At 38.3% G+C, this 24,571-nt stretch overlaps 1 protein-coding gene across 3 annotated transcripts in view; it reads left to right on the top strand.

Moving 5' to 3' along the window:
- ap1b1 (adaptor related protein complex 1 subunit beta 1) overlaps positions 1-24,571 on the top strand; it is a 70,766-nt gene that overhangs the window by 28,383 nt on the left and 17,812 nt on the right. For 2 of the 3 annotated variants that reach the window (XM_079560609.1, XM_079560610.1), the window contains exons 14-22: positions 1,818-2,019; positions 2,127-2,147; positions 10,603-10,629; positions 10,698-10,835; positions 12,612-12,757; positions 12,856-12,985; positions 17,616-17,700; positions 19,582-19,668; positions 23,049-23,203. In XM_079560609.1, the coding sequence (XP_079416735.1) occupies positions 1,818-2,019; positions 2,127-2,147; positions 10,603-10,629; positions 10,698-10,835; positions 12,612-12,757; positions 12,856-12,985; positions 17,616-17,700; positions 19,582-19,668; positions 23,049-23,203 (991 nt within the window). The remainder of the gene's footprint in view (positions 1-1,817; positions 2,020-2,126; positions 2,148-10,602; positions 10,630-10,697; positions 10,836-12,611; positions 12,758-12,855; positions 12,986-17,615; positions 17,701-19,581; positions 19,669-23,048; positions 23,204-24,571) is intronic. The other variant, XM_079560611.1, reaches the window with a different exon arrangement.

The raw sequence follows: 24,571 nt of genomic DNA, 5'->3' as shown, positions 1-24,571 counted from the left end.
GACGACTAAAACTAAACGTTTTTCATGAGACTAAAACTGTGACAGTTTTTATACAAGACTAAATAAAAATGAAAAGCAGAAACTAAAATCATCCAAACCTCTATTGTCCGTCTGAAAGAGCCTCAGATCGTTTAATCCTCTGCTTCATGGAGCTGATCCTTTGGCAGAGGAGCTGATTAAATATGATTATAATGAATATTATAAATACACAGCCCACTAAATGTACTTACAATTTTTTTTCGACTAAAGCTAGACTAAAACTGAATTACATTTTTGTCAAAAGACTAAAACTAAATTTAAAATATGTCGTCAAAATGAACCCTGCTCCCCGGAGGCGAGAGGGACGAGCGAGTGCTGAAAATGAAGAGTGGAACAGTCTTCATACGTTTGTTTCACACTCTTCATTAGGGCTGAAATCCTTTTCCTGGTTCACACACTTAAATGGAGCAAAAGTGACATAAAAATGTAGTATTTTTGATGAAAACCTACTTGTTTCTGTAGTTGGGGTCTGTATTGTGAACAGAACTTCAAACAAACATCTCCCATTAGTTTCCTCCATCAACACGTCCTCAAGCAGCACCACTTAAGCTAAACGTGATTAAAAAAAATTAAAATACAATTTTCCTTCACCGCTCACAGCCAAGTGATTCATCGGTTAATCGTAAAAATAATCGATAGATTAATCCAGGGGGGCCCAAACTTTTTGTCTCCGAGGCCAAAATGTAAAAGTGCCTGTGAGTCGCGGCCAAACACGGCGATGTCAAGCACGAAAAACAGTTACTTTATTGTATTTACTTTTAATGTTTCCGTTAGCATTTGTTTCTATCTATGCAAATAAGCTGCTATATTAAAACAAATGGTAACTCTGGCAAAAGCCTAATTTTAGTAAAACAAAATCAACAATTGTAGCAATTTAGTGCAAAAAACAAACACCTGTATCTACAGCTCCTACAGTAACTTTACCTCATTCGTTCACTCAAAGAAAATGCCACATTAGATTATTTTGAAAGTGTCAGTTCAGCATCAATTCTTTTATGAGTCACTTTTAACATATACTGTTGTTGACGTAACAACCTTTGCAATAAAAGTTGGAAAACTGTGAAAGTTGCTGCTACAACGCTCTGTAATTAATAACCACCAAGACACCACAACAGTGTTTCCTTAACTTTGTGAAAGGAATGAAACAGCGCCCGCTGGTGGTCAAAACGTGTACTGCATCCATATTTACCTTTGAGAATGAATGGGAGAGAGTTAGTATTAACCACATGCAGCGCAAAAGCAGGTCACGGCCCCACTTTGGGCGCCCCTGGATTAATCGATTACAAAATAATCGCTACTTGCCGCCTTACACTTCATGAAATAAACCTAGTTCATGTGGTCAAACACGACCTTAGAATCAATCTTTTTTGTTTTTTTTTATCGATATCGGGCTTTTCAAAGGAACACTGTTAATTAAACCCTGCCCTCGTCACTACAAGGACAAATACGCAAAAAAGTTGCATGAGGCACCTTTAATTTTATGTTGCAGACTTTCAGAAACATAACAGACAGAGACGATTTTCTTCTTTTGGAATCTGCTGATTTTTTTTCTTCTTTGTTTTTTGTTTATTTTTTATAATGTGTGTGAATAATAGATTAACATCTTCATCAAGCTCATTTTCTCCAGTTCGATTTTACCCAAATCTAATGTAAAAACTTCTGGACTGGAGCTTACAGACTATCGACCAGATTAACACCTCATTTGAAAGCTAAGACCTTCAAACCCCCCCCTGTCAGTCGCTCTGGTCTGACGTGACTGACTCCAGTTTGTTCCTCAGTGGAGAGAGTGTGGAGAGCCCTGAACCCGCCTCCGCCGCCGTCCCCGAGGCCACGCCCTCCGTCATCCCCTCACAGGGCGATCTGCTGGGAGACCTGCTCAACCTGGACCTGACCCCCCCCACCAGCACGGCCGCCCCGCCCCCCGCCTCCGGCCTGCAGCTGGGGGCCATGGACCTGCTGGGCGGCGGCCTGGACAGCCTGGTACGTCCCGCCCTTTAAACGTGTCCCTCTGTGCTCCCCTTTCTCTGCTGACCTGCTCTTCTCCTGTGTCTGCTGACCGCGGCTCCTGCTGACCGCGGCTCCTGCAGATGGGAGATGATTCTGAAGCGGTAACTACATCCAGGCCCTGTAGCTTAGCCTGTGTCTGACACCAGCACCTCCTCCTCCTCACTGTATCCACCAGACTTTATCTACCCTTACGTTTGCAAACACAGCGTTCAGGCTCCAGTGTCATACGCACCCGATCCTTTCTGTAGAGGCACAAAGTTTCCAAACGTCAGTGAGTTCATGTCAGCCTCGCGGACTGAAGCTCTAAAGCAGGGGGAGGCAACGTCCCGCTAGGGCTGCTCGATTATTGAAAAAATAATAATCACGATTATTTTTGTCATAATTGAAATCACGATTATTCAAAAGATTATTTGTTGCCAGCAAAAAAAAGACAAAAATCCATTAAAAAAAAGTGACAAAAATCCATCAAAAAAGTGACAAAAATCCATCAAAAAAGTGACAAAAATCCATCAAAAAAGTGACAAAAACTCAGCAAAAAAAAGACAAAAATCCATAAAAAAAAGTGACAAAAATCCATCAAAAAAGTGACAAAATTCCATAAAAAAAAAAAAAAATCCAGCAAAAAAAGACAAAAATCCAGCAAAAAGTGACAAAATTCCATCAAAAAAAGACAAAATTCCAGCAAAAAAAGACAAAAATCCAGCAAAAAATGACAAAAATCCAGCAAAAAGTGACAAAAATCCAGCAAAAAAAGACAAAAATCCAGCAAAAAAGTGACAAAAATCCAGCAAAAAAAAAGACAAAAATCCATCAAAAAATTGACAAAAATCCATCAAAAAAGTGACAAAAATCCAGCAAAAAAAGACAAAAATCCATAAAAAAAAGTGACAAAAATCCATCAAAAAAGTGACAAAAATCCAGCAAAAAAAGTGACAAAAATCCAGCAAAAAATGACAAAAATTCAGCAAAAAAGACAAAAAGACAAAAATCCATCAAAAAAGGGACAAAAATCCATAAAAAAAAGTGACAAAAATCCAGCAAAAAATGACAAAAATTCAGCAAAAAAGACAAAAAGACAAAAATCCATAAAAAAAGTGACAAAAATCCAGCAAAAAAGTGACAAAAATCCATCAAAAAAGTGACAAAAATCCATCAAAAAAAGTGACAAAAATCCATCCAAAAAAGTGACAAAAATCCATCAAAAAATGACAAAAATCCATCAAAAAAGTGACAAAAATCCATCAAAAAATGACAAAAATTCAGCAAAAAAAAAGACAAAAATCCAGCAAAAAAGTGACAAAAATCCCAAAATTAAAAATTTGAAAAAAAATTGAAAAAAAAATAAGAAAAAAAAAAATGAAAAAAATAAAATAAAATTGAAAACTAAAATTATAATCGATTTTTGCCGATTATGCTGATTTTGTAATCGTTTACTGTTGTAATCGAAATCGTAATCGAATGCACAGCCCTAAGTCCCGCCCTCCAGCACAGAACCTCTGGCCCCAAGCTGATTTTGAGGAACATTATTATGCAGATAAGAGATCAGATACCTGGTAAAGTACTCTTCGATTCAAATATTTTTTTATTGAGAAGCAAATCTTTTTACAGGTTAACCATGATTGAAGTTACTGAATGCTTCATTTTACAAAAATACAAAAAAAAGACAAAAGGAAATAAATAAATCTCACAATATTCAGACAAAAACTACGTGTACAAACACATAACATGACTAAAACACCTCAACAAACCAGACTGTTAAAGTACTAGAGAAATAAGTGCGAGAAATAGTGTGAGTATTTAAAAAATGTCCTGTCAGAACATCCCGATCCCGGTCATGTTAAACAGTGATTCTCTACTGGGGGGTCGGGACCCAAAAGTGGGCGACCGAACCATTTTCAGTGGGTCGCGAGTCTATAGGGAACCTTTTTTCAATATTCTCCATCTGAAACTGCACAGAAACACTAACTGTCTGTTAAAATTAATTCTATTGGGTTGTTTTGATCATAATTTCAGTCTTAAAGGGAAATCTACTGCTTGTTCAACAAAAACATGTGTGGAAAATACAACATTTTATTGTCATCCGAGGGTAATGGGTCCCAAAGCCCTGACACTTGCGAACCACTGATGTAAAACAGTGGCATTTGCAGAAAATAGTTCTTTACTTTAGGCGACAGTGTGGAGGTTCGGCCCTTGGGTGTTTTGGCGATGATGAAAATCGTCCCTCGACGACACAGACTTGCCGACCCTGCACTAAAGGATTTGTGAAACATTAGCTTTAAAGGAATAGGCCACCGTTTTTACATACTGAGATATGCTCTTACCTCACTTTAGTCGAGTTAATATATCCCCGTCTGGTCTTTGTCCGTGCGCTCTGCCAGGCAAACGGAGCACATACGCAGCCTCTCCCACATGTCACATAGCTCCAAGGGGTACTATATTGTGAGGCGTAATGATACAGGAGCAAAACGTCCGCGCAGTAACTCCCCCCGCTCACTTCCGTCAATAGTCTTTAGGAGTTACTGCGCGGACGTTTTACTCCTCGTATCATTACGCCTCACAATATAGTCCCCCTTTTTATCTGCTTATAAAATCCACATGTTACATTTCTGTGTAAATATACTTCGCATGAAAACACTTCACGTAACTTTATTTAAATAGGGAACACGTGGAAGAGCTTGGTAGCTTCTATCGTGAGCTTTTTTGGAGCTATGTGACATGTGGGAGAGGCTGCGTATGTGTGAGCGCACGGACAAAGACCAGACGGGAATATATTAACTCGGCTAAAGTGAGGTAAGAACATATCTTAGTATGTAAAAACGGTGGCCTATTCCTTTAAACTAAAACGATACAACTGCCTACAGAAGTGTGAATCTCAATATTTTTGGGGATTTTCTCTAACGATCATTTTTGCTAACCTTCAGAAATATGCAAACATCTACATGTACTACATTTACATTTAGGGATGCACCGATACCAGTATCGGGTATCGGGCCGATACCACATACTCGTACTCGTACTCATTTATCAGGTCCCGATACCAGAAGCCGATACCACCTGCCATGTGTCCGGCGCTCCTACAGGACGCAGCTCTTTTACAACATACAGGCTAATGTTGCTAATGTAGCTAACTAGCCGCTAACTCGCGGCTAACAGTTCTGGAGATTCTTACTCCGTTTACTCCGTCCCCAGGGGTTTATTCATCTAAAAAACTAACCCAGCGACTAAAAAGTCGTCAGAAAATCCAGAATAAAGAGATACAGCATGTTTATATTGAGCCAAAATGCTGAAGCTACTGGATAAGTTACTCTAAACACAGGAGAAAATCCACACGGAGCTGAAGTAAAGGAGAAAAGAGACCGTTTATCTGCAGTAATAAGTAACATCTCAATACTATTGTTAAAGCTCCTCAGTGCTTGTGCTTTATTCATTTATGTATTTGTATTTAGGACATGAGCTGTTCTGTCTGTGATGGACAGAGACATACAAATTTAAATAAATAAAATGACATCTGTTCAATTCTAATATAGCTTCTCTAAAAAAATGTGAATGAGTAAATGAACTAATTACAAACCGATCTGCTGTTGAAGAAAATGCCTTGTACTTTTATCAGTTTTAGAGGTGTGGTATCGGTGCCTCCCTATTTACATTGCTTATTTGTTGCCTGAAAAGAGAATAGTCCTGAACAGACCACTAGGGGCAGAAATTAACACTTTCCCCGTTTTTTTTAAACACTATTTTACTATTTCTTTTTCTCCACAGCTTTGACATTTTTTCTTCCCAATTTTCTTTTCTGTTTTTCCTCATTTCCCCCCATATTTTCCTCCATTTCTATACATTCTTTCACTCCTCCCAATTTTTTTTATTGCCATTTGTTCCTAATTTCATGACATGGGATGATATGCACATTTACAATATCGACTTTATCTCCAAACACCCATTTTTGATATGATCTTATCTTCTCTCCTGCCTCAAGTCTCTGATATTGATGTTAAACGATGCAAAACCAAAGACCACACCCACTAATGAGTTGACTAAGCGACCAACAGGGGGCAGCCTTACAGCAAACACTACAAACTATGATCCTCCATTCCCAAGTGTTTCCGCTGCCGTCGTTCAGGGTGTGGTTTCAGACACAGACTCCTCCCACATCACTCGCCGTCTCCATCGCCCGGGTTTAGGGGTGGGCACCGTCAAACGATACCGCTCTGGAAGTAAAGGAAGTGACTTGGCTGTTTCAGCTTTTGTCCCACCCCCATTTATTTTTATTTTTTTCATTTTTTTTTTTGCCCAATGTTTGCCCAATTTCTCTTTTTTTTTTACGCAATTCTTTTATATTTTTGCTCCAACTTTTTATTTTTTTTTCATTTTTTTTCCCCCTCATTTTTGTTACTAATAATTTCTCTATTTCCCCCATTGTTTCACCCAATTTATTCCCATTTTTCCCAACTTTTTTTTTTACACAATTTTCTTATTTTTGCCCCAATTTTTTCCTCATTTCCTTCTCTATTTTGTCCCCATTTTTCCCAAATTATTCCTCATTTTGTCACACATTTCTTGACATTGTAGATGAACTCGATATTCTACATGTTCCGATCTTCCACACATTATTGTTCTGTTTCCATTTTTTTTTTGCCCAATGTTTGCCCCATTTCTCTTTTTTTTTTACGCAATTCTTTTTTATTTTTGCTCCAACTTTTTCTTTTTTTCCCATTTTTTTCCCCCCTCATTTTTATTACTAATATTTTCTCCATTTCCCCCATTGTTTCACCCAATTTATTCCCATTTTTCCCATATTTAAGCCCCATTTCTCCCAACTTTTTTTTTACACAATTTTCTTATTTTTGCCCCAGTTTTTTCCTCATTTCCTTCTCGATTTTCCCCCCATTTTTCCCAAAATTATTCCTCATTTCGTCCCACATTTCTTGACATTGGAGATGAACCTGATATTCCACATGTTCCGATCTTCCACACATTATCGTTCTGTTTCCATTTTTTTTTTTTTTGCCCAATGTTTGCCCAATTTCTCTTTTTTTTTACGCAATTCTTTTATATTTTTGCTCCAACTTTTTTATTTTTTTCCCCCTCATTTTTATTACTAATATTTTCTCCATTTCACCCATTGTTTCACCAAATTTATTCCCATTTTTCCCATATTTAAGCCCCATTTCTCCCAACTTTTTTTTACACCATTTTCTTCATTTTTGCCCCAATTTTTTCCTCATTTCCTTCTCTATTTTTTCCCCATTTTTCCCAAATTATTCCTCATTTTGTCCCACATTTCTTGACATTGGAAATGAACTCGATATTCCACATCTTCCACACATTATTGTTCTGTTTCCATTTTTTTTTTTTGCCCAATGTTTCTTTTTATTTTATTTTTCTTCAACTTTTTCTTTTTTTTCCCCAATTTTTTTCCCCCCCATATTTTCTCTATTTCCCCCCATTGTTTCACCCAATTTATTCCTATTTTCCCCATATTTTAGCCCCATTTATCCCAACTTTTTTTTTACACAATTTTCTTATTTTTGCCCCAATTTTTTCCTTCATTTCCTTCTCTATTTTTTCCCCATTTTTTCCAAATTATTCCTCATTTGGTCACACATTTCTTGACATTGGAGATGAACTCGATATTCTACATGCTCCGATCTTCCACACATTATTGTTCTGTTTCCATTTTTTTTTTGCCCAATGTTTGCCCGATTTCTCATTTTTTTTTACGCAAGTCTTTTATATTTTTGCTCCAACTTTTTATTTTTTTCCCAATTTTTCCCCCTCATTTTTATTACTAATAATTTCTCTATTTCCGCCATTGTTTCACCCAATTTATTCCCATTTTTCCAAACTTTTTTTACGCAATTTTCTTATTTTTGCCCCAATTTTTTCCTCATTTCCTTCTCTATTTTTTCCCCATTTTTCCCCAAATTATTCCTCATTTTGTCACACATTTCTTGACATTGGAGATGAACTCGATATTTTTTTTTTGCCCAATGTTTGCCCGATTTCTCATTTTTTTTAACGCAATTCTTTATTTTTACTCCAACTCCATCTTTTTTTCCCCTCTCCCTCATTTTTATTTGTAAGATTTTCTCCATTTCCCCCCATTGTTTCACCCAATTTATTCCCATTTCCCCCCATATTTTAGCCCCATTTATCCCAACTTTTTTTTACACAATTGTCTTATTTTTGCCCCAGTTTTTTCCTTCATTTTCTTCTATTTTTCCCCCAAATTATTCCTCATTTTGTATTCCACATGTTCAGATCTTCCACACATTATCGTTCCGTTTTCCTTGTTCTAGATAACAAGTATTTCAGTACATGTATCGTAAAAAGTATTTCATGTATCTGTACTGAAAACCAAGTATCGTTAAAGTACTGGTATCGGTAAAGTAGCGGTGCCCGGCTCCACCCGAGTGTCTCCATCAGTGCATGACGTCAGCTGTGTTCTCTCACTCAGCATCACATGGTCGTGCGGACAGACACTCCGCAGCAGCCGTCCCCCTCGCCCCCCGACTACAGCCCCACCGAGGTTTGTCAGGGACCAGGAGGGACCAGTAGAGACCAGGATAGACCTAGACCCCCCTCCCCTCCCTTCCCCCCCCCAAAGTGATCCCAGTCTTCTCACTCGTCTCCTGGAATCCTTCACTATGTTTCACCCATTCCTCTCTCCTCGTACTTTGTGTGTGACTTAATTCAACATAGAAAACTTAACCTCTTCACCCCCGCCCGAACCGACCACTTTTCCTCCAGTTTGGCTTTGCCCAGTATTAAAATGTATGGCCCGGATTCCACATACACACTAATGGGCCGGATTCCCCATACACACTAATGGGCAAGATTCCCCATACACACTAATGAGCCAGATTCCCCATACACACTAATGGGCCAGATTCCCCATACACACTAATGGCCCGGATTCCCCATACACACTAATGGACCAGATTCCCCATACACACTAATGGGCCAGATTCCACATACACACTAATGGGCCAGATCCACATACACACTAATGAGCCAGATTCCACATACACACTAATGGGCCAGATTCCCCATACACACTAATGGGCCAGATTCCCCATACACACTAATGTACCTGATTCCCCATACACACTAATGGGCCAGATTCCACATACACATTAATGTACCAGATTCCCCATACACACTAATGGGCCAGATTCCACATACACATTAATGTACCAGATTCCCCATACACACTAATGGGCCAGATTCCCATACACATTAATGGGCCAGATTCCCCATACACACTAATGGGCCAGATTCCCCATACACACTAATGAGCCAGATTCCCCATACACACTAATGGGCCAGATTCCACATACACACTAATGGGCCAGATTCCCCATACACACTAATGGGCAAGGTTCCCCATACACACTAATGGGCCGGATTCCCCATACACATTAATGGACCAGATTCCACATACACACTAATGGGCCAGATTCCACATACACACTAATGGACCAGATTCCACATACACATTAATGGGCCAGATTCCCCATACACACTAATGGGCCAGATTCCACATACACACTAATGGGCCAGATTCCACATACACACTAATGGGCCGGATTCCACATACACACTAATGGGCCGGATTCCCCATACACACTAATGGGCCAGATTCCACATACACACTAATGGGCCAGATTCCACATACACACTAATGGACCAGATTCCCCATACACACTAATGGGCCAGATTCCCCATACACACTAATGGGCCAGATTCCCCATACACACTAATGGGCCAGATTCCACATACACACTAATTGACCAGATTCCACATACACACTAATGAGCCAGATTCCACATACACACTAATGGGCCTGATTCCCCATACACACTAATGGGCCTATTTCCCCATACACACTAATGGGCCGGATTCCCCATACACACTAACGGGCCAGATTCCCCATACACACTAATGGGCCAGATTCCACATACGCACTAATGGGCCTAATTCCCCATACACACTAATGGGCCAGATTCCCCATACACACTAATGGGCCGGATTCCCCATACACACTAATGAGCCAGATTCCACATACACACTAATGAGCCAGATTCCACATACACACTAATGGGCCAGATTCCACATACGCACTAATGGGCCGGATTCCACATACACACTAATGGGCCAGATTCCCCATACACACTAATGGGCCGGATTCCACATACACACTAATGGGCCGGATTCCACATACACACTAATGGGCCAGATTTCCCATACACACTAATGAGCCAGATTCCCCATTCACACTAATGGGCCAGATTCCCCATTCACACTAATGGGCCAGATTCCCCATACACACTAATGGACCAGATTCCCCATACACACTAAAGGGCCAGATTCCCCATACACACTAAAGGGCCAGATTCCCCATACACACTAATGGAAAAATGCCATTTTCTCCAGCCCCCCTGGGGAAAACGTGCTCGGTTTAGACGGGGGTTAAGAGTCTAAAGCCCCACACTGGTTGATCGACTTCTGTCCATGGTGTTAAACTCGGCCTGACTGAACTCTCTCCTTCCCTCACAGCTCGGTGGAGACCTCGGAGGGAATCCGGTAAGTGTCGCACATGTGTTGGTCTTGTTTGTTACTCCGCGTTGTGACCGGGTCTTGCTTCGCTTCAGATGGGCGCAGGTTTCGGAGCCCCCGCCTCAGCCATGCCCCCCTCCTTCAGCGCCCCTGCCAGCGGAGGCCTGGACGACCTGTTCGACCTGGGCGGGGGAGTCGGGATGCCCACGGGAACCTACTGTCCCCCTAAAGCGGTGAGTAGACCGTCCTGTGGCGTCACTGCGGGTCAGTTCTCTCCGCCATTTTGTCAGACGAGGTTGTTAAGGCGAGACACTGCAGGTGAATAGGGAAAAATAATAAATGTAGAGATGTCAATTTGAAACTTTTGCTGAACATCACAGATATAAATATGAGAAAAAAATGTATTGCATTTTTTCTGTCATTTTATGTTTTCATGAAAAAATAAGGCATTTTGAGCATTAAAATGGCCAAAATTGCCTATATTTTAGGCAACGAAATCAAAGTAATGAATTGAGCCGGATTAAATTTTATGGTTTTATTTTATTGACATATTAGTAAATATTTTTTCAGAGGGGATTTTGGATATTTTGTTTAGTTTTTCAATAAACTAATCATTAGTGAAAAAATCTGTAAAAACTAAAATTCCGCCTGTTTTTTTTGGTTTCAAAGCTGAATAAATCAGGCTAGGAATTAGATATTAAAAAATCCCTCTGAAAAAACCTTCAAAATGTTGTTGTGTCTCAGACTGTAAAGTGTGGAGTCTGTGGGAGCTTCTATAAGGGCTCAGGCTCTGCCCGAGTGCGGCTTCTCTCATTCAGAGAAAACCAGCCCTGAAGTTTTGTAGCGAGTGCGCATGCTCGGCCCGTTCTTCCACTTTTCCGCTCCAGCGTCTCGTAGGAGGAAAAACACCATATTTGGGTGAAAGCGTCATCACATCGCATTTTTTGTCAAATTTTTGTAATTTTTTGTCACATTTTTGTAATTTTTTTTGTAATTTTTTTGTCAAATTTTGTCACTTTTTTTGTCAATTTTGTATCACTTTTTTGTCCTTTTTTTGTCCTTTTTTTTTGTCAATTTTTTGTCATTTTTTTGTAATTTTTTGTAATTTTTTTTGTAATTTTTTTATTTATTTTTTTGTCAAATTTTGTCACTTTTTTGTCAATTTTTTTGTCTTTTTTTTGTTCATTTTTTTGTTCATTTTTTTGTCAAATTTTTTGTCAATTTTTGTCAATTTTTTTGTCACATTTTTGTCATTTTTTTGTCACATTTTTTGTCAATTTTTTGTCAATTTTTGGTCAATTTTTTGTCTAATTTTTGTCACATTTTTTGTCACATTTTTTGTCACATTTTTGTCAATTTTTTGTCAATTTTTTGTCACATTTTTTGTCACATTTTTGTCACTTTTTGTCAATTTTTGTCAATTTTTTGTCAATTTTTTGTCACATTTTTGTCACATTTTAGTCACATTTTTGTCACATTTTTTGTCATATTTTTGTCGATTTTTTGTCACATTTTTGTCAATTTTTTGTCAATTTTTGTCAATTTTTTGTCAATTTTTTGTCAATGTTTTGTCAATTTTTTGTCAATTTTTTGTCACATTTTTTGTAATTTTTTTGTCACATTTTTGTCATTTTTTGTCATTTTTTGTCATTTTTTTGTCACATTTTTCTCACATTTTTGGAAAAACACCATATTTGGGTGAAAGCGTCATCACGGGGCCCCTTAGCAGGACACGTGGATGTCAAATCTGTCAATATTTATGAATGAAAACCCGCGGGAAAGACGGCCTTTCTACTTCCGAGTCGCCCCCACCTCGCAGACAAAACATCATAAAATAAACATCATCATTTTTATATCTGACATGAAAACTAAGATGTAAAGGGAGGAAAACAGATACAAATCTCCACTTCCACCACTGCGTGAAACATCAATACTTTCACCTAAAGTGTCTCGCCTTTAGTGTCCTGATCCCTCTTCCTGCTTCACCAGCGTGTCCTTGTTCCCCTCAGATGTGGCTCCCGGCCATGAAGGGCAAAGGTCTGGAGATCTCGGGGACCTTCGCCCGCAGGTCTGGGGTCATTCAGATGGAGATGACTCTGACCAACAAAGCCATGAGCGTCATGACCGACTTTGCGATCCAGTTCAACAGAAACAGGTGAGTTCATCCGCAGAATGACGACGTGCTCCTCACCCGCTCGGCTGCTGATGTCGGGATTACCCAAACGTACGCCTGACTCGTGTCCTTCTCTCCAGCTTTGGCCTGGCTCCGGCCGGTCCTCTGCAGGTGCTCACCCCTCTGAGCCCGAACCAGAGCATCGAGGTGAGCCTCCCCCTCAACACGCTGGGCCCGATCATGAAGATGGAGCCGCTCAATAACCTGCAGGTAACCGCACTCCTCCGCCCCCCCTAAGAACTGACTTAGAATACAGCGAGTGAGCTCTGTTCTCTCTCCTCAGAGTGAATTGTTTTCTCAGTCCCGCCGCCTTTTCATTTCCGTTTGTCTCAAAGAAGTTTATAGACCTACATTTTCCATGAAACAGTGTGCAGCATATTTGGCTAAATTAGCACGAGGGATAAAGCCACATTTAGAGAGTTTAACCTCTTACCACCCGCCTAAACCAAGTGCATTCTGTCCTCTTTGCTATTAATAAGGCCTGTGTAGCACCTCATTTGAAAGCTAAGACCCACAAAACTGATCTTTTTCCTCGTGTTGTTGCTGTGTTGTGTCACCATTTTAGTTTTTTTTAAATTTTTGTCACATTTTTATTGATTTTTTGTCACATTTTTGTTGAATTATTGTCATTTTTTTGTTGCGTTTACATCCTTGTTTTCGTCTCATTGTTTGTGGCTGTTTTGGTGACAAAAAACTCAACAAAAAAGTGACAAAAATTCAACAAAAATTCAAAACAAAACAACAAAAAAGACAAATTCAACCAAAAAGTGACAAAAATTCAACAAAAATGTGACAAAAATTCAACAAAAACTAAAAAAAAAGACAAAAATTCAACAAAAAAATGACAAAAATTCAACAAAAACAAAAAAAAAGACAAAAATTCAACAAAAAGGGACAAAAATTCAACAAAAAAACAAAAAAAAGACAAATTCAACAAAAAAATTACTACTAAAATTCAACAAAGACTCAACCAAAGAGTGACAAAAATTCAACAAAAAAGGGACAAATTCAACAAAAAAGGGACAAAAATTCAACAAGAATTCAAAACAAAACAACAAAAAAGACAAATTCAACCAAAAAGTGACAAAAATTCAACAAAAATGTGACAAAAATTCAACAAAAACTAAAAAAAGACAAAAATTCAACAAAAACAAAAAAAAAAGACAAAAATTCAACAAAAAGTGACAAAAATTCAACAAAAAAGGGACAAAAATTCAACAAAAAAACAAAAAAAAGACAAATTCAACAAAAAAATTACTACTAAAATTCAACAAAGACTCAACCAAAGAGTGACAAAAATTCAACAAAAAAATGACAAATCAACAAAGTGACAAAAAACTCAACTAAAAAGTGACAACAAAAAAAAAAAAAAAAAAAAAGACAAAAATTCAACAAAAAAAAAAAAAAAAAAAAAAAGAATTTTAAAAATCCCCAAAAAGGTGACACAACACAGCAACAACGCAAGGAAAAAAAACAGTTTTGTAGGTCTTAGCTTTCAAATGAGGTGCTACACGGGCCTATATAATAACCTAAGAGGACAGAATGCGTTTGGTTTAGGCGGGTGGTAAGAGGTTAAAGAAAGCTCAGCAGTTTAACATGTGCACAAAACTTCACTTCCTCAATCCGACCCCCCCTCGCCTCTCCTCGCGTCTGTGCGGCGTTTCTGAAAGTGTGGACTGCGTACGACCGGTTCAGACCGAGTGTGGAGGTGCTAATGTTTCACGTTCAGTTTGAGTTCTATAAACACAGAACAGTTCGTACGGAAGGTTTTGGCCTCGTTTTGTCCGTACGTGAGCTTTATAAATGACACCCCTGACCTGCAAAGCTACATCCTCCAAAAACACAGGAACCGCTTTGAAAAGGTTCGTCCAAGTCCTGCACTGCAAAAGGTACCCGACGAAAAACAAGGAAAAAAATCTTAAAATAAGACATTTTGTTTTGTTTTAAGGAAGAAATTCTGCCAATGGGGTCAGCGTTTTTTTCTTGCTAAGAATTCTTATTTCTAGAATATTTTTCTCATCATAAAACAAGAAAGAAACACTAAATTTAAGCAAATAAATAGCTAGAATTAAGCAAAATGTCCTCAGAAAATGGAATAATTTAAGGAAAACATTCTTATTTAGTGAGAAATTGTGGATATTTTACTTAATTGTTGCTTGATTTAAGTAAAATGTTCTAAATTACTCTTAAAAAATACTAATATTTAAGGAAAGTATTGCCCGGAGACCCGCCTCCATGATGTGGAGCCAGGCTGATGGTCAGAATCACCTGCTGGAGGATTCACCTATTGTACATGTTTTTAGTGGTAGACACGGGGAGAACATGCTCCACACAGAAAGGCCCCGTCCTGGTGGGAATCGAACCCGGGACCTTCGAGCTGTGAAGCTGAGGCTCTAACCGCTGTGCCACCGAGCCGCCCACTTTAAAGAATGGAATGTATTATCTCTGTGAGAATCAGTTCTTACATTAAGAGTTGTTTTGATCTTAGTTTTTCTTAAAATAAGAAAAATATTCTTTGTCTAAAACTGAAGAAGATTCAAAAAGTTTTTCTTTCTTGTTACAAGAAAAAATAGCATTTTTTTAGTAAATTTATCTGAACAAGAAATGGCTAGATTTTATTTCCTAAAATAAGATTTTTTTTCTCAAGAAAACTTTCGGCAAGACATTATTACTTTTTAGGGAAAAAATAGGAACTTATTTCTGAAAGTAAGATATTTTTTACTTGCTTAGAATCCACTTTTTGCAGTGTGCTGACCAGGAGATCCAATCCACCTCCAAAGCTTTGTTTCCAGAAGTCCAGGTATAACGTGGTCCAGGAGCAGTGCAGATCAGTGTTTGTTTACTCTGCTTTAATCATCCATGAGGTCTCGGCTCGACTCTTTTACTTTATGGCCTAAATCTGATGTTTTCTACAGTAGAATGGCAGTTGCTTTGTTCTCCTTCAGACCTACAGAAGCACAAATGTCTCCTTTATTAAATACTGAAGTGTTTTAATAGATCTGCTTCCTGAGGGATCAGTGCAGCTTTACTGACACATCGAGCCGTAAATCCATCTCTGGTCTGACGCACATCCATTATTTATGCTTTTCTCCACTGGGAGCTCTTCTTGTTTATTGCCGGGAGGAAAGGGCTCTTATATATAATTTAAAACATTTGCGCAGAAGATTAAGCTTCCAAGGCCGATTATTTAACTCTTAGTGTAAGCGCTCCGTAATGAGAGTCAAGGAAAGGAAACGTTTAAGTCGGTGAGGGAGTCGGGTCGAGCCTCAAGTGAACGGCGAGATTCTGCCTCTGCTACAAGATCTCAGACTTTAACCGCTTAACTCCCACCGGAACCGAGCACATTGTCTCCAGCTTTACCCCAGTCCAAAGGTTTCTGGAGAAAAGGTGTGAAAATGGCAACAAAACTGAGACGAAAACAAGGATGAAAATGTGAGAAAAATGACAAAAAAGTGAGAAAAAATTGACGAAAAATGGAGGAAAAAAAGGCCGAAAAAGTGACAAAAAAGTGAGAAAAATTTGATGAAAAATTGAGAAAAAAAGGCCAAAAAAATGACAAAAAAGTGAGAAAAAAATGACGAAAAATTGAGAAAAAAAGGCCAAAAAAGTGAGAAAAATTTGACAAAAAATGGAGAAAAAAAGGCCCAAAAAATTACAAAAAAGTGAGAAAAAATTGACGAAAAATTGAGAAGAAAAGGCCAAAAAAAAGACAAAAAAGTGAGAAAAATTTGATGAAAAATTGAGAAAAAAAGACCAAAAAAAGGCCAAAAAAGTGATAAGAATTTGACAAAAAAATGCGAATAATTTGACGAAAAAGTGACAAAAAAATTGACACAAAAAAAATCGAAAAATTTGACCCACACGAGCTGAGAGGCAGAAAACCGGCTGTTGCTCCAGTCTAGTTCAGTATTTTACTGCACTAAGTTTTCATTTGTTCTCAGTCCCCAGAGCCAAATCTAACCAGCCTTGATTTACTAAATAATACTCATGATTCAAAAAATAGTAAAGTAAGTGAAGTATTGTAAGTGTATGCGCAAATTGGAAATAAAATGTCTAACTTTTTTCTCCTTTTAAAGTACCGTTATAGCACCGGATCGAGAAGGAGTATCGATAAATCCTTCCCTATAAAACATGGTAAAAAACCCCAATGAAAAGAAGCTTAGATGAGTTTCCCAGGTCTTGGCTTTCAAATGAGGCGTTACCCAGTAGCTGTAAACCCTTTTAGATTTGGGTAAAACTGTCGACAATGCGCTGGGTTAAGGCCGGGGTTTTGGGGGTTGAGGCATGAGCTCTGTTTGGCCTTAGCGGCGTCTGAAACGTCCCCGTGTCCCGCTCTGAGTAATGCAGGAGCCAAACGCCGCTGTCCTTTACTCAGCACTTGCTCTTCACCTCCGCCGCTCCCTCCATCTCCCATCTCCTCCCTCCATCTCCTCCCATCTCCTCCCATCTCCTCTGATCCCGAGCATGAAGCACCAGCTGCTATTTTTAGTCCAGTTCGTCTCAATCGTTTTGATTCTCTTACATCTTCGGAGAAAAGCTTCTGTCGGCAGGTTCTTGATGTTTGTTTATTCTTAACTAAAAGGATTAAAGGCCAGACGAGCTTTTAATGTCTGTGTAATTATTGATCTGATGGTGATCACGTCTGCAGTGAAGTTAATTATCATTCGATGAAGACACGTTGTTATCGTCGGCTCAGGAAGAGTGTAGACGGTGATGTGAAATGTGAAATGTGCAATAAGCGGCTCGCTCTGTGCTCCTGGAGGGCCCTTCAAAGGTGATTACATCTCACCCTCTCTCCCCCCCTCCTCACCCGCCTCTCTCCCTCTCGTCTGTGCTCCAGGTGGCGGTGAAGAACAACATCGACGTCTTCTACTTCAGCTGCCAGTACCCCATGAGCGTGCTCTTCAGCGAGGACGGGAAGATGGGTGAGTGAGCCGAGCGGAGTGGAGATGAATGATCACTGATGGAAACACGCCCGAGCACATGAACCTGCCACACTGACGAGTTCAAAGAAAATGTGCCTTTATCTAAAATCTGCTTAAAAAAAAACGCTTTACAAAAGAGAGTTTACATTTGTTTCCAAGAGAGTTTATGCAAATGAAGGGAAACCCGGTATCATAGATGGAGCAACATCCGGGGACTTTTACTGAGGCACTAGGGTTGGGCGATGTTTACAGTGAACCATTGTGATGGTCAGGCTTAGAAGCATCAACCATATTATTTATGTTTGGAAAAGTTTGAGATGGATCTAAATAGGGCTGTGCAATTAATCGAAATTCGATTACGATTTCGATTACAACAGTAAACGATTACAAAATTAGCATAATCGCAAAAAATCGATTATAATTTTTTTTTTTTTTTTTTTTTTTTTTCTTTTTTTTTTTTTTTTTATCCACATTTTTTTTCTAATTTTTGGATTTTTGTCACTTTTTTGCTGGATTTTTGTCTTTTTTTTTTGCTGGATTTTTGTCTTTTTTTTTTTAAGGTTTTTTGGTCATTTTTTTGATGGATTTTTGTCACTTTTTTGCTGGAGATTTGTCATTTTTTTGATGTTTTTTTGTCATTTTTTGGATGGATTTTTGTCTTTTTTTGCTGTATTTTTAATCATTTTTTTGCTTAATTTTTGTCTTTTTTTTTGCTGGATTTTTGTCTTTTTTTTTTGCTGGATTTTTGTCTTTTTTTGATGGATTTTTGTCACTTTTTTGCTGGAGATTTGTCACTTTTTTGATGGAGATTTGTCATTTTTTTTATGTTTTTTTGTCATTTTTTGGATGGATTTTTGTCTTTTTTTGCTGTATTTTTTAATCGTTTGAATAATCGTGATTTCAATTATGACACGATTATTGACCTCTGTCAGGGCTCATTTTGGAGGAAACAGCAGTGACGTCTTTAATCTGTTAATATTTAGACTGATTCAACGCACATTAGCGTTAGCATTAGCAGCAGTAGATTAGCTTCTGATTCAACCATTTGCTCATGAGCTACAAAACTACATCGTCGGCTGTGTGGTTTTAATTTACGTCATGATCACAGTGGGTTTAGCTCAGTTTAAAAACATTAACATCTTCTCTGTGAATGATCTGAAGCGTCACTTCCATGACTTTTTTAGATTCAACAAATAAATAAAACCTTCATTTGGAAATAAGAACACTACAAAAAGTAAATATCAAGCTTTGGCTTAAATGACTTGAATTGAGGAAATGTATCTTGTTTTGAGCGGTTTTCACTCATTTAGACACTTTTCCTGATCGGACCAAGTTTGCTTTGCTTGTTTGAGGACATTTCAGACCAGTTCTAGGGTAAATCTTACTTGAAATAAGAAAGTAAAATTGCCAATGAGATAAGATCAATTTTCTTTCCCCATTGGCAAAGAAAATGACCTGAAATAAGGACGAAATGTATCGAAACGAGTCAGAAACATCTCAGAACAAGTGAAATAATCTGGGACAAATGCCCAAGAACTTCTTAACCAGTCACAACAACTAAAATTTGGATTATTGTGCTCAAATTGAGATGTTTATACTGATCTAGTTAAATACTTTTTGCAGTGAAGTTTCCTCATACGTTTCAATGACTGAGCGCTTCTGCTGTTTCCCCCAAAAAGCGGCGGTAACCACTGATGTGAGGTAGATGTTGCTCCAGCTATAACGTCCCGGGCCACGTGTGTCCGTCCACCTTGAATAATAAGTCCGACCTTCAGGTCCTCTGAGTCGCAATGCGCTTTAACATCCCGTGATGGAAACGTGGCTGCTCGAAGGCCTCCGAGTGTGGGCGATTAAAGGCTGATTGTGCCGTTTCTCCCACAGAGAGTAAAGTGTTCCTCGTCACATGGAAAGACATCCCTAATGACAACGAGACCCAGTGCCAGATCAAAGACTGCCATCTCAACTCAGGTGAGAACATCGCTCTGATCACAGACACTACACGGAAACACAGATCTCAACTCAGGTAAGAACATCGCTCCTCCATCAGTGCTCCTGCATCACTCTGATCACAGACACTACACAGAAACACAGACGAGATCTCAACTCAGGTAAGAACATCACTCTGATCAGACACTACACGGAAACACAGGAGAAAGCTGTATTACTGACGGGCACTCGAGCAGAGGCCTTCAGCTGCTCTTCTACACACACGAACAACTGTACATGTTTGAGACACAACATTATTGTCCCTCCACCGGTCATCGATCAGAATTATCACTTTAAAAATGTAATGTCTTTATATATTTATTTTCATGTAGCAGATTCATGAACTTAAGCCGGGGGTTCACTTTACGATTTTGGCCGTCTGCAACAAAATCTTAACTCGTAGGTCGTACAGTGAGACCAGGACAAAGATGCGTTTGGCCAACTCGATCCGTCACATGATCTTTTCAGAGTACGAAATGTTTCCTTCAGGAAGAATCAGCTCAGAGTCCCTGTGTCAGGTTTAAGAACTCTTTTGTCCCGGCGTCAGTCAGGCTGGTGAACAGGTCTAAACAAAGCTGAACATTGATGGGTTTATGGAGAATGGACAATGGAGATGGACTCTGTTATTGTACTCTGATGCTGCGTCCACAGCGGAGCTTGTTCTTACTGAAGTCAGACGCTCTGGCCACACGTCAGCTCAGAGTGTCCGTCCATCTTCGAAGCAGCTCTTGCTCGAAAAATAGCTGCTGTTTGGGACAAACTCGTCTCCCTCTTTGCGACTACCATGTCCTATGGATCTTTAACTATATCCCCATGTGTGAAATCTCCCTAGTATTTAAGCCGATATCCAGCCCATACGAGTGAATATGGGACATATTTTGTGCCGGTAGCAAGTGGCTATAGGCCCGGTTAGCCCCGTTAGCTTGTCACCATCACCAACAGCTCATTGTTGAAAAGTCTGTAAACCACAGCTGCTGAAGCCTGGCTCAGTGTGTGATCATCCCTGGCTGGACGCCCTGGATGCTGACCCCGAGGCGACTCCATGTATTTTCATTGTAAACCTGACGCTTTTGACGCATTTGGTGTGGAAGCACCTTTATGGAATGGGGCAGGCCTGTTGTTTATGTTTTATTATGTATGTGTATAGATTTTTGGCTGCCACATGCGTGAACAGCCCAAAACAGATTCCCCACTTGTGCGACATTAAAGTTTATCTCATGTATGTTATCACACGGCACCGTGCCAGAGTCGTAAACACCTGAGGCCACGTCTGACTCCGCATTTCACTGAACTTTCCCTGCTCTTTCTGCAACAATAACCCCCGCTAGCAAACAGCACTGGCCCCAGCTGAACACATGGTCTCTTTGAACCATCGCACAGCGGAGACGAGAGCGGCTCACGGTTTTACAATCCCCACGTCTGCGGTGTGACATGTGTGAAAAGAAATGGCACCATGTTCACCAGGCTTTAGACTTTTACACAAACAAAAGCTTCTTTCCAGCATCATTAGAGTCACAAAAGTCTCCAAACCTGTTGATTATAAAGTCCCATGACAATTAAGATTGACTGAAGTAGAGATTGCCCAGCCCTAACACTGTATATATATAACATCGTTGTTAAGAAAGTCTGGAATTTACCCCCTAGACACGCGGCTAGACGAGTCTGAAAGCACATCGCTGTCAGGAAGATGAAGCACAGCTGACGACTGAAGCGTGTATGAAATATTCTCTTTATAAAATTGGTTTGGACTGTTGTTGTTGTTTTAGCTGATAATGTGCTCTATGACTTTGATCTGTCAAAGGAAGGATCGGCCCTGACGCGCCGGGGGGGATACAAATGTTTCCTCCAGGCTTTAAAGTATCTAAGAGGAGTCAGACGTGAGAAACTCGCAATGACGACTCAGAATCCATGTCCCAGTGTATACGCTCATGCCCCAGCACTTAAAGCCTCAGATTAGGGCTGCTCGATTATTGAAAAAATAATAATCACCATTATTTTTGTCATAATTGAAATCACGATTATTCAAACGATTATTTGTTGCCTTTAAAAAAATCCATCAAAAAAGTGACAAAAATCATAAAAAAAAGACAAAAAATCCATCAAAAAAGTGACAAAAAAGTGACAAAAAATCCATCAAAAAAAAGACAAAAATCCATCAAAAAAGTGACAAAAATCCATCAAAAAAAGGGACAAAAATCCATCAAAAAAGTGACAAAAATCCAGCAAAAAAGTGACAAAAATCCAGCAAAAAAGTGACAAAAGTCCAGCAAAAAAAGACAAAAATCCATTAAAAAAGTGACAAAAATCATCAAAAAAGTGACAAAAATCCATCAAAAAAAGTGACAAAAATCCATCAAAAAAGTGACAAAAATCCATTAAAAAAGTGACAAAAATCCATTAAAAAAGTGACAAAAATCCATCAAAAAAAAGACAAAAATCCATCAAAAAAAAGACAAAAATCCATCAAAAAAAGGGACAAAAATCCATCAAAAAAAGGGACAAAAATCCATCAAAAAAAGGGACAAAAATCCAGCAAAAAAGTGACAAAAATCCAGCAAAAAAGTGACAAAAATCCAGCAAAAAAGTGACAAAAATCCATTAAAAAAAGACAAAAATCCAGCAGAAAAAGACAAAAATCCAGCAGAAAAAGACAAAAATCCAGCAGAAAAAGACAAAAATCCAGCAGAAAAAAAGACAAAAATCCAGCAAAAAAATGACAAAAATCCATCAAAAAAAAGACAAAAATCAAGCAAAAAAGTGACAAAAATCCATCAAAAAATAGACAAAAATCCATCAAAAAAAAGACAAAAATCCAGCAAAAGTGACAAAAATCCAGCAAAAGTGTCAAAAAATCCATCACAAAAGTGACAAAAATCCAGCAGAAAAAGACAAAAATCCAGCAGAAAAGTGACAAAAATCCATCAAAAAAAAGACAAAAATCCAGCAGAAAAAGTGACAAAAATCCATTAAAAAAAGACAAAAATCCATCAGAAAAAGACAAAAATCAATCAAAAAAGTGACAAAAATCCAAAAATTAAAAATAAAAATTTGAAGAAAAAAAAAAAATTGAAAAAATTGAAAAAAAAAAAATTATAATTGTTTTTTTGCGATTATGCTAATTTTGTAATCGTTTACTGTTGTAATCAAAATCGTAATCGAATTGCGATTAATTGCACAGCCCTAGCTCTGCATATGTTCAGCACAGGAGCAGATGATGTCTCTGTCTGTGGAGCACCATCTCATATTAACACAAATCCACCAGAATCCTTTGCTTTGGTTTGGTTTCACTTCACATGTGTTTATGAATCATTACGGATAAGATCTCACCGGTCACTGACGCTCACTTCCTTCTCGCTGCACAGACGCCGCCTCCAACAAGCTCCAGGGCAGTAACGTCTTCACCATCGCCAAGAGGACCGTGGAGGGCCAGGACATGCTGTACCAGTCCCTGAAGCTGACCAACGGCATCTGGGTCCTGGCCGAGCTCAAGGTGCAGGCAGGGAGCCCCGTCTTCACCGTGAGTATTTACACTCGAGTCCTGTGAGATAAATGTTGGTTAGCGCTAGATCGTCTGCTCCGGAGGGACAGTCTGCTGTGATTTTGTATAGATCTATGAGTTGGTTTGTCTAAAAATACAAATAATCCTAATCCTGCCTGAACCGAGCACATTTTCTCCAGTTTGGCTTTACCCCAATCCAAAAGCTTCTGGAAAAAAAGGTGTGAAAATGGCAACAAAACTGAGACGAGAAGGATGGAAATGTGACAAAAAAGTGACGAAAAATGTATGAAAAAGTGGCAAAATGTCACAAGAAATTGACATTAAATTGACGAAAAAATGACAAAAATGTGACAAAAAAATTGACAAAAAATGACAAAAATGTGACAAAAAAATGGACGAAAAAATGACAAAAATGTGACAAAAAAATTGACAAAAAATGACAAAAATGTGACAAAAAATTGATTAAAAATTGATTAAAAAAATGACTAAAATGTGACAAAAAATTGATTAAAAATTGATGAAAAAATGACAAAAATGTGACAAGAAATTTATTTAAAAAATGACAAAAATGTGACAAAAAATTGATTAAAAATTGATGAAAAAATGACAATGTGATAAAAATGTGACAAAAAAATGATTAAAAATTGACGAAAAAATGACAAAAAAGTGACAAAAATGTGACAAAAAATTGATTAAAAAAATGACAAAAATGTGACAAAAAATTGATTAAAAATTTATGAAAAAATGACAAAAATGTGATAAAAATGTGACAAAAAAATGATTAAAAATTGACGAAAAAATGACAAAAAAGTGACAAAAATGTGACAAAAAAAAGACGAAAAAATGACAAATGTGACAAAAAATGTGACAAAAAATGACAAAAATGTGACAAAAAATTGATTAAAAATTGATGAAAAAATGACAAAAATGTGATTAAAAAAGTGACAAAAATGTGACAAAAAAATTACAAAAAATTGATGAAAAATTGATGAAAAAATGACAAAAATGTGATAAAAAAAAGTGACAAAAATGTGACAAAAAAAATGACGAAAAAAATGACACAAATGTGATAAAAAATGACAAAAAAAGTTACAAAAATGAGTTGAATACCCAACAAAAAAATGTTGGAAAAAAAATGTGATGACGTGAGGAAAAAGATCCTCTCGGTTCAGGCGGGAGTTAAGAGGTTAACCACTTCCCTGGCCCTAACCTTAATTTGTGTCATGATATCTCACGTTTTCGCAGCAGACTGTCCCTCCGGAGCAGACGATCTAGCACTAACCATAAATGTTCCTGATGAGGATAAACGAGTGGACTGATGCGTTCCCATAAGTGCAGTCGCAGCTTTGGCCTGTAGGGGCAGCAACATAAGGTCAAATAAAACCA

This window comes from Gobius niger (genome assembly GCF_951799975.1).
Source record: "Gobius niger genome assembly, chromosome: 1".
Classification (NCBI taxonomy): Eukaryota; Metazoa; Chordata; class Actinopteri; order Gobiiformes; family Gobiidae; genus Gobius; species Gobius niger.
Note: the sequence above shows the minus strand (reverse complement) of the source record. Positions and strands in the feature narration are given on the sequence as shown.